The sequence below is a fragment of the Pristis pectinata genome, chromosome 33, assembly GCF_009764475.1.
Source record: "Pristis pectinata isolate sPriPec2 chromosome 33, sPriPec2.1.pri, whole genome shotgun sequence".
NCBI lineage: Eukaryota > Metazoa > Chordata > Chondrichthyes > Rhinopristiformes > Pristidae > Pristis > Pristis pectinata.
The window spans coordinates 17211104-17226076 of record NC_067437.1 but is presented as its reverse complement, the minus strand read 5'-3'; the positions used below and the strand labels follow the sequence as shown (position 1 = coordinate 17226076).

At 47.7% G+C, this 14973-nt stretch overlaps 1 protein-coding gene across 6 annotated transcripts in view; it reads left to right on the top strand.

Moving 5' to 3' along the window:
* Positions 1-12892, top strand: part of LOC127585514 (beta-1,4-mannosyl-glycoprotein 4-beta-N-acetylglucosaminyltransferase-like) — a 53809-nt gene extending 40917 nt beyond the window's left edge. For 4 of the 6 annotated variants that reach the window (XM_052043034.1, XM_052043032.1, XM_052043035.1 and 1 more), the window contains one exon: positions 10208-12892. In XM_052043034.1, the coding sequence (XP_051898994.1) occupies positions 10209-11747 (1539 nt within the window). In that variant the 5' untranslated portion in view covers position 10208 and the 3' untranslated portion in view covers positions 11748-12892. Of the gene's footprint in view, positions 1-908; positions 1050-4063; positions 4162-10207 lie in introns of those variants that run through there. The other 2 variants (XM_052043031.1, XM_052043036.1) reach the window with 2 other exon arrangements.
* The last annotated feature ends 2081 nt before the right edge of the window (positions 12893-14973 follow it).

Here is a 14973-nt window from a genome sequence, read left to right as displayed (position 1 = left end):
TGTAGTTGTGCATATGACAGTAAACTTTGACTTTGAAACTTGACTTTGACACTGACCTCACACTTATCAGGATTAAATTCTATAGTTAATTTCCAAGTTTAAATTTCAGTATGAAGATAAAAAGGTTGGTGGGCAGGGAGCAAGAAACAAGGAGACACCTGGTCTGAGATTTTTGCATCGCTTCCATTTCAGAGCTTGTGTTGATGGGCAGATGGCTAATCTTCCACGTGTCTCCAAACCACAGGCGCATATTTTAAGAACTGGTGCTCTCAAATTATAGTGTTGGCGTTGTGTACATGTGTAGGGGGTGGGGTAGGGCTAGAGAGAGACAAACTGCATTTCTAAAGCATGTCGGATCGTTCTGAACCATAAGATTTTGCAATGTAAGGAAAAAAGGCAGGGGGCTTACCAACGGCAAGCTCCCACAAGCAAGGAGATGACTCACAAGATCATCTGATTTTTGTTATTGCTACATAAAGGTTAAAAATTGGCCAGAGCACCAGAGAACATCACTGCCCTTCATTGGAAATATCCTCTGGGATCTTTTGCAATTCACCTGAGAGAGAAGGTGGATCCTTGCCCTAATGTCTCATTGGAAAAACAGCACTTCTTGACAGAGCAGTGATCCCTTTGTACCATGTAGCATAGAATTTATTGCTCTGGAGTGGTTTAAGTGCACTGCAAACCAAGGTGCAAATGCTACCCACTGTGACATCCAGGTACAGCGGTTCTTAAAATCTACTCTGATGCCTCCACTCCTATAAAGTTCACAATGTGAGGCAGGAAATTGAGTTGCGAAATGCCATAGTGGGATGTGGTAGAATAGGTTACGAGAAACTACTTCCTCTTGGGACAGAAATCAAGAACAAACTGCAGCCTGTTCATTCAGGAAGGAGATCTGCAAGCACCTTTTCCACACAATGGGCACTGAACTCTCTGCCCAGAAAGCAGTGGATGCTGGGGATCATTTGGAATGTCCAAGACTGAGGTTGACAAGGTTATTTTATGGAAAGATGTCAAGGGCATGGAATAAAGTCAGATAATTCTGGGTAAGAGTCATTAATGTAAGGTTTATTTTACTTTAGCCAATAAGATTTTATTTATTTTGGAGGGGAAAACATTTTGGCCATGGAAATGGCCAGGGGCGGCACGGTAGCATAGCAGTTAGCGTAACACTATTATAGTGCCAGCAACCTGGGTACAATTCCCACTGCTGTCTGTAAGGAGTTTGTACCTTCTCCCCGTGTCTGCATGGGTTTCCTCCGACTGCTCCGGTTTCCTCCCACAAGTTGTGGGCATGCTATGTTGGCGCCGGAAGAATGGCAACACTTGTGGGCTGCCCCCAGAACACTCCACGCGAAAAGATGCATTTCACTGTGCATTTCGATGTACACGTGACTAATAAATAAATATCTATATCTAAGTGTGGCAGCTGGCATTTCCCGTCCAGTTGTGTGTGAGGAGCTTTATCATCTACTGAGAGTTATTACTTCAGAAGAGACTTAGTGGGCCAAAGAGGCAAAGCCCACCTCTACGTATCAGAGTCGCATCATGACTTCCTCTTGTCTTCATTGATGGCGAGCCTAGTGATCTTTCTCTCCACTACAACTGAAGTATTGAGGCCATTTGTAGCTCCCTGACCATCACAATCAGTTCTGGGGATTTAAAATGGTGCCATTCTTTACACAGAGAAACCGTCACATTGCCATTGTAAGGGCGGTGTTGTTGATCTATTCTTCTGAGGCACATTTGCAGGAAAAGCAAAGGAGCAACAAATCTAGAACTTCCTAGATGATGAAACAGGTAATTGGTTTATTATTGTCACATGTACCGAGATGCAATGAAAAGCTTTGTTTTGCATGCCATCTATACAGATCATTCCATACATAAGTACGTTGAGGTAATACAAAGGGAAAAGCAATAACCGAATGCCAAATATTGCCTTAATTACAGAGTGAGTGCAGTGTAGGTAGACAGATAAGGTGCAGGGGCCACAACAAGGGAGATTGAGGTATCGAGTTCATCTTTATCATATGAGTTCCGTTCAAAAGTCGTATAACAGCAGGATAGAAGCTGTCCTTGAGCCTGGTGGTGCATGTTTTCAAGCTTTTGTATCTTCTGCCCAATGGAAGGGGGGAGAAGAGTAAGTGAATGGAGTGAGAGGGGTCTTTGATTATGTTGGTTATGTTCCCAAGGCAGGGGAAAGTGTAGACAGGGTCAGTGGAGGGGAGGCTAGTTTCTGTCATGTGCTGAGCTGTGTCCACAACTGTGCAATTTCTTGTGGTTTTGTGCAAAGCAGTTGCCATACTAAGCTGTGATGTATCCAGATAGAATGCTTTCTATGGTGTATTGATAAGAATTGGTGAGGGTCAGAGGGGACATGGTGATATTAGTGATATTTGCACCTGGGAACTTGAAGCTCTCAACCGTCTCCACCTCAGCACCATTGATGCAGACAGGGGTGTGTACTCCACCCCACTTCCTGAAGCCAATGACCAGCTCTCTTGTTTTTCTGACATTGCGGGAAAAGTTGTTGTCTTGACACCATGCCACTAGGCAGTAGATCTGTTTCCTGTCCTCTGTCTCATAGTTGTTTGAGATCTGGCCCACAACAGTGGTGTCATCTGTGAACTTGTAGATGGAGTTAAAACAGAATCTGGCCACCCAGTTGTGGGAATGTAGGGAGTAAAGTAGGGGGGCTGAGGACGCAGACTTGTGGGGCACCAGTGTTGAGGATAATCGTGACGGAGGTGTTGCTGCCTATCCTCACCGATTGCGGTCTGTTGGTCAGGAAGTCAAGGATCCAGTTGCAGAGGAGGGTGCTGAATCCTCGGTCTTAAGAGTTTGGAGATGAGTTTATTTGGAATTATGGCATTGAAGACGGAGCTATAGTCAATAAATAGCAGTCTGGTGTAAGTGTCCTCATTATCCAGATGTTCCAGAGATGAGTGTAGGGCTAGGGAGATGGTGTCTACCAAGGACCTGTTTCGGCAGTGGGTAGAGATTATCTGGGAGGCTGGAGTCGATGTGTGCCATGACCAGTCTGTGGAAGCACTTTGTGATGGTGGATGTCAGACCCACAGAAGGATAAAGTAAAAAAGCATGTATATGACAAGTATTGAGTTTGTAGATACTAGGAAGAACCGGGCTAGTTACAAAAGAATCAGAGGGAAGTGAAAATGAAAATAAGAAAGACGTTGAGAAAAGATTAGCTGCCAAACATAAATGAGAATCCATGAGTGTTGTGTGGAACATGGTGGAGTGGGGCCAATTGCGAACAAAAATGGGAAGTTGCAGATTGAGAGGAATATTAAGGTACTAAATTAATATTTTGCACCTGTCTTCACCAGGGAAGAGGGTGCTTCTAAATAAGTAGTGAAGGAAGAGATACTGGCTACATTCAGAAAAAATTAGTAGCAGGGAAATATTGGGAAAAGTTGAATGAACTCCAAAGTAGATAAATCACCAGGACCAGATGTGGTGCTAACTAGGATTTTGAGGAAATCATGGGGCACCGACCATAATCTTCCAGTTATCAGACCCTTGAAGGGACCTCTCATGCACTAAAAGATGAACTCTTGAACTTTAATCTCCCAAGCTACCTCACCATGGCCCTTGCACCTTATTTGTCTAAGCTTGTGTTCCTCCCCCTCCCCCTCCCCCTACCCTTTTATTCTGGCTTCTGCCCTCTTCCTTTCCAGTCCTGATGAAGGGTCTTGGCCCAAAACGTCGACTGTTCATTTCCCTCCATAGATGCTGCCTGACCCGCTGAGTTCCTCCAGCATTTTGTGTGCGTTGTTCCAGATTTCCAGCATCTGCAGTCTCTCTCTTTTGTCACTATATTCTGCATTGTTTTCCTTTTTACTACCTCGATGTTCTTGTGTATGGAATGATCAGTCATGATGGCATGTGAACAAAAGCTTTTTGCTGTATCTTAGTACATTTGTCAATAATAAACCAATATGGGGATGGTGCCAGATGACTAGAGAGCAGTAAATATTACTCCTTGTTCTAAGAGTAAGGATAAGCCCAGCAATTTACAGGCAGTCAGTTTAACATTGGTGGTTGGAAAGCTTTTAGAAACATTGATCCAGGACAGGACTAATGGTCACCTGAAGAAAAGTGGATTATTCAAGGACAACCAGAACAGATTTGTTAAGGGTAAATCATGTTTAACCAATTTGGTAGTGTTTTTTAATGAAGTAGCAGGTGGAGTTGATGAGGATAATGAAGTCAAGGTGGTGAACTCCCACTGGATAACTAAGAAGATTGATGAAGGCAGGACTTTAGATGTCGTCTATAAGGATTTGGTAGGGTACTTGACAAGGTCCTGCACAGTAGGCTAGTCCAGAATGTTGGCATGGGGGATGCAAGGCAAGCTGGCTAATGGGATACAAGCTTGACTTGGTGATGGGAGTCAGGATGGTGGTGGAAGAATGGTTTTCTGATTGGAAGTTTGTGACCAGTGGTGTAGTACATGGATTGGTGCTGGGACAGCTGTTGTTTGTGATTGTATGTTAATGACTTGGATGTGAAGGTAGGAGGTACGATTAGTAAGTTTGTGGATGATACAAAATTTGGTGGTGTGTGGATACTGAGGAATGTTATCTAAGGCTACAGCAGGATATAGATCAGATGGAAAGTTGGACAGAACGTTGGCAGGCAGAATTCAATCCCATCAAATGTAAGGTGGTGCATTTTGGGAAGTCCAAATAGGGATAGGGAAGGGCACAAAGGAATGTTGATGAACAGAGGAACCTTGAGGTTCAAGTTCATAGTTCATAGACTGGAACCTGCTTAGTGCCAAAAGTTTAGATGGGACAGAATTTGTTAAGTGTGTCCAGGAGAGATTCCTGACGCAGTATGTTGACAGGCCGACTAGAGGGAATGCCATGTTAGATCTAGTTTTAGGAAATGAACCGGGACAGGTGAAGGATCTATTGGTGGGTGAGCATTTGGGGGACAGTGACCATTGCTCCATAACCTTTAAAATTGTCATGGACAGGGACAGGTGCAGAGAGGACAAGAGGTTTTTCAATTGGGAAGGGCGAACTACGAGGCTATAAGGAGAGAACTTGGGAGTGTAAATTGGGATGTCCTTTTTGAAGGAAAATGTACCATGGGGATGTGGTCGATATTCAGGGATCTTATGCAGGATGTTAGAGATAAATATGTCCCGGTGAGGCAGAGAAGGAATGGCAGGGTGAAGGAACCGTGGGTGACGAGAGAGGTGGAACGACTTGTTAGGGAGAAGAAGGTAACATACGTGAGGTATAAGCAGCAAGGTTCAGACAGGGCCCGTGAGGAATATAGGGTAGCGAGGAAGGAACTTAAGAAAGGGCTGAGGAGAGCTAGAAGGGGACATGAAAAGGCTTTGGCTAGTAGGGTTAAGGAAAATCCCAAGACCTTTTTCAAGTACGTGAAGGGTAGGAGGATGGCTAGGGTAAAGGTAGGTCCGATTAAGGACAAAGGTGGGAGAATTTGCCTGGAGGCGGCAGAAGTGGGAGAAGTTCTCAATGAGTACTTCTCTTCAGTATTCACCAGGGAGAGGGGTCTTGATGCGGAAGGGAGTGCTGGTAGGGGTAATGTTCTCGAGGTTGTAGATATCAAGAGAGAGGATGTGTTGAAGTTGTTAAATAATATTAAGACAGATAAATCTCCGGGGCCTGACGGGATTTTCCCCAGGCTGCTTCGAGAGGCTAGGGAGGAGATTGCTGAACCGCTGGTAAGGATCTTTGAGTCCTCGTTGTCTACGGGGCTGGTGCCAGAGGATTGGAGGGTTGCGAATGTGGTCCCCTTGTTCAAAAAAGGTAATAGGGATAGGCCAGGGAATTATAGACCGGTGAGTCTCACGTCTGTGGTGGGTAAGCTGTTAGAAAGGATTCTAAGGGATAGGATTTATGAACACCTTGAGAATCATGGACTGATTAGGGACAGCCAGCATGGCTTTGTGAAGGGAAGATCTTGCCTCACAAGCCTGATAGGGTTCTTTGAGGAGGTGACCAGGAAGATTGATGAGGGCAGTGTGGTGGATGTGGTTTACATGGATTTTAGTAAGGCGTTTGATAAGGTTCCTCATGGTAGGCTTCTTCAGAAGGTCAGAGGCCGAGGGATCCAAGGAAGATTGGCTGTGTGGATTAGGAATTGGCTTGCATGTAGAAAGCAGAGGGTTGTGGTGGAGGGAGTGCCCTCGGATTGGAAGGCAGTGACTAGTGATGTCCCGCAGGGATCGGTTCTGGGACCTCTACTTTTTGTGATATTTATAGATGACTTAGATGAGGGGGTGGAGGGCTGGGTTAGTAAGTTTGCGGACGACACTAAGATAGGCGGTGTTGTGGATAGTGTGGAGGGCTGTCGGAGCTTACAGAGGGATATTGATAGGATGCAGAGCTGGGCTGACAAGTGGCAGATGGAGTTCAATCCGGAGAAGTGTGAGGTGGTACACTTTGGAAGGACAAACTCCAGGGCAGAGTACAGGGTAAACGGCAAGGTACTTGGCAGTGTGGAGGAGCAGAGGGATCTGGGGGTTCATATTCACAGTTCGTTGAAAGTTGCCTCACAGGTGGAAAGAGCAGTTAAGAAGGCCAATGGGATGTTGGCTTTCATAAGTCGCGGGATTGAGTTTAAGAGCCGCGAGGTTATGATGCAGCTTTACAAAACTCTAGTTAGGCTACACTTAGAGTACTGTGTTCAGTTCTGGTCGCCTCATTATAGGAAGGATGTGGAGGCGTTGGAGAGGGTGCAGAGGAGATTTACCAGGATGCTGCCTGGATTGGAGAGTATTGAATATGAGGAGAGGCTTAAGGTGCTAGTGCTTTATTCACTGGAAAGGAGGAGGATGAGAGGAGACATGATAGAGGTATATAAAATATTGAGAGGAATAAATAGAGTAGACAGTCAGCGCCTCCTTCCCAGGGCACCAATGCTCAAGACGAGAGGTCATGGCTTTAAGGTTATGGGTGGGAGGTTCAGGGGAGATGTCAGAGGGAGGTTTTTCACCCAAAGAGTGGTTGGTGCATGGAATGCACTGCCTGGGGTGGTGGTGGAGGCAGATACATTGAACAGGTTCAAGAGCTTGTTGGATAGGCATATGGAGGAATGTGAGATAGAGGGATATGCGGGAGGAAGGGGTTAGGTAGTGTGAGGGTGGTCTGATGGACGGCACGACACGGTGGGCTGAAGGGCCTGTTTTGTGCTGTATGGTTCTATGAAGGTTTTTGTGCTGTACAATTCTATGACTCTAAGGACTTCCGTTAAGATGCTACAAAACAGGCTTGTCATCAAAGTTCAAACATGTGGGATAAAAGGGACATAAGGGACATTGGTGTGGATGCAAGCGTTCATGGTGAATGGTTATTCTGGGTTGGTGTTCCCCAGAGATCAGTGTTACAGCCGTTCCTTTTTTTAATCTCTAAGTGACCAAGTCTTGGTGTTATAAGGCACAATTTATAAAATTGTGGAATATTGTGAACTGCAAAGAGGGTGGTGATAGATTGCATCAAGAAACAGGCTGCTGAGATAGGCTGACTACAGCTACGAGGGGCTGGACTGTTTTATTGAAAGAGAAGGCTGACGGGGGAATTTGAGAGCAGTTCGGGCTGGGCATGTCCTCCACTCCCAAAGGGAAACGGAACAAGCTGAGCCAATATCACATAAGGCCGACTGACAGTTTTTTTTCCCTTCTCTCTGGGAGTGCTGGGCATGTCCTCCTACTCCCACATTCTTTGTCTCTGTTCTCACTCTCTAACTGCCCCCATTCACTCGGCTAAGCTTGTATACAGTTGATCCCCAACAGAGACATCTCCCTACCCCACAGTCCCTACAGCTCTACAAGCTGCTTTTATCTCCTTTTCAGTTCTGATGAAGGGTCTCTGACCTTAAATGTTGGCTCTGTCTTCCCACTGATGCAGCCTGACCTGCTGAGTATTTCCAGCGTTTTATGTTTTTATCTTAGATGTTCAGCAGCTGCCGTTTCTTTTACTTTTACAAACTAGAGAGTTCCTCTGGTAGAGCAGGAAGAGACATGAGGGACTAAATGGCCCCCTTCTATGCTGTAACCATTCTGTGCATTCCTTATAGTTCCAACACATTCCAGAACTTCACCACCTGTGAAAGGACAGGGTCCACAACCACCTTGATCATGGAGGATGAGTAATAAGTGCTAACCTTGGCAGTGGTACACGTATCCCTAGGAAAGTCTTTTTTAAAAATAGCCATTATCAGAATATCTAAAATAAAACTGCCCTGGTCTGGTCTTTTTCTTTTTTTCTCAAAGTGAATTATGTTGGAAAGTGACAGACTTGCTCTTGTAAATGGATGTGGGGAATGATTGTTAAACTGGATGAATCATGGTGCTCTTGATGAAAAGCGCGCACTGCTGGTGATTCAGGATATCCCAAGATGATCCACAGCCAGTGAAGTAGTTGTTGAGGTATAGTCACTGTTCTATTATAAGAATGGCAAACAATTTGCACAGCGAAGTTCCCACAAATAGCAATGTGATATTAATTGCTATTTTTGTTTTAGTAATTGGAATGAGGGATGAATATTAGCCAGGACCTCCTGAAAACACAGATGGGGCCCGCATGTTCTGAATGTGGGAAGGCCTGGTTACAGCCATCTCCAGCAGGGGTCGATTAGCCCAATTTTGGGGAATAGGTGGTCATAAAACAGAAGGTGCATTTCCCTCTTTGCATTGCAGAGGGACTAACACCAGTTCCAGGGGCTAGTCCAGGACACCATACCCCAGTCTTTTTCAATGTGATGGGCAGCACACATTTAGATGTGCAATGTACCTGCCACATTGGTTAGACAGACACCCTGCCTCCACCGCATCTGTGGACAGTATTTTCCAGATTCTAACCACATGCTCCGTAAAATGTATATTTCCCCATGTCACTCTTAATTCTCTTCCCCTTTATTTTCTAGCTGTGATTCTGGTCTTCAAACCCTTCACCAACCGGAAGACCCTCGCACTATCCACTCCTTCCAGATCCCTCATCATTTTGTTTACCACTATCAAATCTCCCCTCAGTCTCTTTGCTAAAGGAAATGGTCCCAACCCATCATCCTAGCAGTAGCCCTTCTTTTGAGGAAACATTTCTTGCAAATCTTTTCTGGACCCATTCTAAGAGATGCTTAAGAGGCATTTACAGGCAGGGAATAGAGGGAAATAGACCATGTGCAGGCATGTGTGCAGTTTAAATGGGCACAGACATTGTGGGCTGAAGGGCCTGTTCCTGTGCTGTACTGTTCTAAGTTTTAATGCCTTCACGTGCTATAATGAGGTGACCAGAATTGAACAAAATACTCCTATTGAGGCCAGACCAGTGTTTTACAGGTCAGCATGATTTCCCTGCTTTCTATTCCATGCCTTTTTGATAAAGCCCAGAATTATATATGCAATCCCAATAGCTGCCTTAAATGCCCTGCCACATACAATGGTTTGTACACCCAGCTCCCTCTGTTCCTCTTTGCCTTTTATAATAGCATTCTTAGTTCTATGTTGCCTCTCCATATTCTTCCTACCGAAATGCATCACGTCATATTTCCCCACATTAAACTTCACCTACCACGTGCCTGCCCATTCTATCAGCCTGCTGCAATTTATCACAATCCTTTTTGTAGTTCACAACATTGTCAAGTTTTGCATCATTTTCAAATTTAAGAATTGTGGCTTGCACCTCCCAAGACTAGGTCATTAATATAAAGGCACCAATACAAATCCCAGGGGAATGCCACTATTCACCTTCCTTCAGTCCAAGTAATAATCATTCACCACGACCCCCTTGTGTATTGGCTGTGTATCGAGAGTCACCTTCTTCACTATTACTTTGCATCTGTCTAAAACGGGGAAGAGGATAATTCCAAAGTACTCATTTAGAATTTTAAAACTGCCCTCAGCATCCATGTGCAAGTCCCCATTTTTGTCCATAATGGGCCCCACTCCTCCATATTGTGCATTTTTTGGAACATTTCTATATTGCCAACAAACCTTTTTTCATACATTCTTTGCCTTGTATTAACGTTCACTTTGATTTTCTTGTTTGTAATCAGCCTGGTTCTTGCTGGTATTTACATTTGTCATACGTAGTCTTTGGTTTTATCTCCCTCTGTACCTCTGATCATCCTGCCAAAGTGCATTTCCTAGAGAAATGCAGGTTCTTAGGATGTACTTAACTGTTGTTTTCTGCTTGCTTCTCTTTAGGATGAAGATGCGGCGTCACCGTGTGGTTCTGATGTTATGTATGGCAGGACTCTGTCTGATATCCTTCCTGCACTTCCTCAAGGCCCTGTCGTACATCACGTTCTCCCGTGAGATCTCTGCGTTCAGCCCTTCCCTCAGGTCGATCTTCGTCGACTCTCACATCTTTTGGAAGCAGAATGAGGAGGAGGATGCGAGTGCCGGCCTGGGTCTGCCAACAGCACCCAATGCTCATCAAGGAGGCTGGCCACATCTACACCGAGCCCAGTTCCAGCTGAAAGACGATGAGACAGAGTACTTCATACGGACCAAGGCAGGGGCAATTTGCTTTAAACAGGGAACTAAAACAGAGAACAAGATGGTGGGGTCGATGGAGGGAGCAGGAGCCTTGGGCCGCAATTCTATGGACAAGCCACTGACTCACAAGGCAGTGGGCTTGGGGGTCAGTGGGAGGCCAAGGCGTAGGTGGGTTGGATGCCCTTGCCTCCCAGGTTGGCACGGGCCCTACTGCGGAGTCCCCACCATGGTCCAGTATTCCAACCTGCCGACTAAAGAGCGGCTGAGTCCGCGGGTGGTGCCTCACAGGGTCATCAACGCTATCAACATCAACCACGAGTTTGACTTGCTGGAAGTCCGGTTCCATGAGCTGGGCAATGTGGTCGATGTTTTCATCATCTGTGAATCCAACTTCACCGCTTTTGGGGACCCCAAGCCGCTGAAGTTCATCGAGATGCTCCTGAATGGGACTTACAGCTACATTGCTCACAAGATCTTGTACGTGTTCCTGGACCATTTCCCCAGCGGAGGGAGGCAGGATGGCTGGATCGCTGACGATTACCTGCGGACCTTCCTCACCCAGAATGGGATGAGTCGGATCGTCAATCTCCGCGACGACGACATCTTCCTCATCGATGATGCCGATGAGATACCAGCTCGCGACGGAGTACTCTTCCTCAAACTCTTTGATGGATGGACTGAACCTTTCGCTTTCCACCTTCGCAAGTCGCTCTATGGCTTTTTCTGGAAGCAGCCAGGGAGCCTGGAGGTGGTGTCAGGCTGCACTGTGGCCATGCTCTTTATGGTGTACAATGGAGATGGCATTAAGTTGCGGCGGAGAGAGTACTACCTGATGCCAAACTTTAGGCAATATGAGAACAGCACGGGGCACATCCTGGTGCCTTGGTCATTGGGGAGTCCACTTCACTTTGCTGGCTGGCACTGCTCCTGGTGCTTCAAGCCAGAGGGGATCCGCTATAAGCTGCTATCAGCTCAGAATGGAGATTTTCCCCGCTGGGGCAACTACCAAGAGAAAAGGGATCTGAACTACATTCGGGAATTGATCCAGACAGGGGGCTGGTTTGATGGTACTGAGCAGGAGTATCCTCCTGCAGACCCTAAGGAACACATGTACGCTCCCAAGTATCTGCTACGGAACTTTGAGAAATATAAGTACATGTTGGAGAACCCATACCGAAAGGAGAGCTGGGGCCAGGGGCTGGGGGGAGCTGCTGTAATGTACAATCAGACTGGGAAGATTACATAGTGGCACTGGCAGCAAGTGCAACACTGGACGGTCAGGGTGACTGTGCATTATCTACTGTCTGGTATCTTGCCACTACATGGGACCTGTGGGCTTTGAAAACTTCTCTGTATTGCTCCCATTGAGGCCATGCTGCACCCGCACTTTCTCATTACATTGACACCTTGACGTTCGCAGCCTGTTCAGTTTGGGCCAAGCTGCTTTCCTTTTCAATTCTGCTTAAGGTTCCTTTCCATGTTCTAAAGTCATTCCTCATTCAAATGGTTCTGTGCTCGAGGTGCAGAGCGCACCACGTTGGCAGTCAGCGAGGCTGTCCTGGAGGTCAGAGACCACTCACGGAGTCTGCAGCGATGCTGGGGAAGGTGAGGGCTGGGGGAGATGTAGGAGGCAGTGACCCAGTACGTATGTAGCATCAGACTGAACTAATCTGTGGGCCAGACACGTTTCTGACCAAATGTGACTCAACTGAGTTTTTGTAAAATTTACCCTTAGCCCAGTTGGGGGAGGGAAGGGGTGGGGGAGAGGGGGCAGTGATGAGAGCAGAGGGTTTGGAGGGGGTGGGGAGGATGGAGGAAGAGGGTCGGAGATGGGGCTTGGGTCTGTAACACAAACCTGCTGCCTGGGTCAAGTACCATGTACATCCACACTTGGTGGTGCATCTGCACACTCCAGATTGATCGGAGGGCAACAAGGGGCAGGTGTTGGGAAGGGTGGGGCGGTGAGAGAAGGAACGCTGAGAGTGGGAGATGGAGGTGGGTGGAGAGATTGGGGTAAGTGAGACCGAGTGGGTGGGGAGGAGTACAGGATTGTTAACCCCACGTGTAGGGTGATGCACATCGCCCTGGAGCCTGGCCCGGGGATGTGGCCGCTGGCGGAAGGTCCGAGGAAGCTTGGGGGCACCCGCAGCTCTCTTAACTCTGGAACAAAGTCACTTTCCAGGCAGAACCAGGAGCCGGGCGCCCCTTCCCCAGCAGGCCAGGCCAGGCCAGCCCCGCCCTCGTTGTGCTGCCCGCTCGGGAGCAAATCCAGAGTGGTGGCCTGGGCTGTCACTTACCTTACCCACTCCTTCCAATTGGACGGGCAGTCCGAAGGTCAAAGGCTGGCCTGTGCCAAGGTGTGGCTCTCTGCTGGGAGTGAAGGGGGGTGTGTGGGTGTGTGTTGGTGGGGGTGGGGGGTGTCACATGTGGGTGTGTGTTGGGGGGGGGATGTGGGTGGATGGTGACCAGGCAGCAAGGAAAGCATCATTTAGTGGGCCGTGAAGCCGCTGCAGCCGCTGGGAGTGGGCGCTCAACCCCAGAGCGTTCTCCAGGCCTGCGTCCTGGCTACAGAACTAATGAGAACAGTGCTGGGCCTGAGTTCAGGGAACTGATGATTACTGTTGGGACAGTGCCCCAGAGCATCGAGTCCCTGGCACCAGCTCCTTGCCCCGACTGCACACACTGACTGCCTCCCTGCAAGTCGTTGCTTGTTGAAGGACCTACTTGAAAATGTTTGAAGGCTGAGCTTGGTTTTTGCTTGGCTGCACGTGTGTCTGAGTTGAACTGTATTAATGTCTTCTAGCTTGAAGTTTCTGTGAAACTGTCGGGAGTTTGCCAGCCGGGCACGGCTCGGTGAAGTGATGCGGATAGTTCCCCGTGTCTGCCGGTGGTTCCTCCGCACCGTAGGCGTGCACTGAGGGGACAAACCACTGTAGCGGCCGGCGCCAGGCAGCAGCCCTGCGCTCGGCTGCTCTCCAAGCACTGAGGAGGTGGATGAGGGCGAGGTGGTTCGCCCGGGGTGGCCGTGCTCCTGACTCACTGGCACAAACACCTCTTCCCCCACTGCCTGATCCACTCCCCAAACACAGCCGTGGGCGCTGCCCTCGCCACTGCTCTCCTGGAACACGGGGCAGTATCTTGGAGCATTAGTTGGCCGAGGGTGCTCGGTGTGATGGGGACTGGGGAGAGACTGCACCTGAACGAGCACCTTCTATCTAAAGAGTCCATTCCATCTGACAGCAGGTAAGGGCAACTGCCCTCAATGTTGGGAGATGGGATTTCATTCTACACAGGCCGTGCTGTACGAGCCGCCCTTCATTCGCCCCAGCCTGGGCTGGAAGGTACAAGTCCAAGTCGGTGTGTCCAGGAAACTTGTGTCACACCTGGCTCCGCTCCACAGCAGCTGCCCAGCTGTTCCACAGTCTGCACTCGCTCTCACGTTGGAACAAACCGACCTCGGTCAGCAGTGGTTCCTGGCCTTGCACTCCCTGCTGCCCACCAACACCGTGTGCGGCAGGGGTCGCTGTCAACTGTACCTTTGGTAATAACATTTGCGTAAAATATTTACCCAAGACATTAAATTGTATGTAATGAACTGTGTGTCCCAGTTGCATTTGTTACCGATCAGTCTGTCGAAATAGAGAGTGGAGAAGTGCAAGGATGGTGGGAACAGACTTCAGGAGGAGGCCATTCAAACCTGCCTCACTATTCGTCAAGATCAAGCTGCCATTTTCTTGCCTTAATATCCAGAAATCTCCAGCGAATGAGCCTCCACTGCCCTGGGATCGAGAATTCCAAAACTTCACCACCCTCTGTGTGAACAAGTTTCTCCATCTTACTCCTAAATGATTGATCCTTTATTCTGAGACAGTGATACTCTAGACTCGTCGGGGATGGGAAACGTCCACCCTGCATCCTGCTTCGTGAGCCATGTGACAGTTTTGGAAGTATCAGAATCTGGTTTATTATCACTGATATTTGTGGTGAAATGTGTTGTTTTGTGACTGCAGTACAGTGCAAGACATTTTAAAAAAAACTAAAGTTACAAAAATAAATAGTGCAAAAGAGGAATAATGAGGCAGTGTTCATGGGTTCATGGACCGTTCAGAAATCGGCAGAGGGGAAGAAGCTGTTCCTGAAGTGGGTCTTCAGGCTCCTGTACCTCCTCCCTGATGGTAGTAATGAGAAGAGAGTGTGTTCCTCTCATTCTTCTGAGTTCTGGAGGATACAGGCCCAATCAACTTCCAGAGCCCAGGAGCCATACAGCGCAGATACAGGCCCTTTGGCCCACCACGTCTGTGCAGACTTTCTTGCCCTACACTAGTCCTGTGCACTAGACTCTTATCCTTCAGTGCCTTGCCTATTCAAGTGTCTGTCAAAATGTTTCTGAAAGATAGTGACTGTATCTGACCCCCACACCCTCTGACAGCGTGTTTCACTCTGAACCACTGTGTTTCAAAGAAAAACAAAAA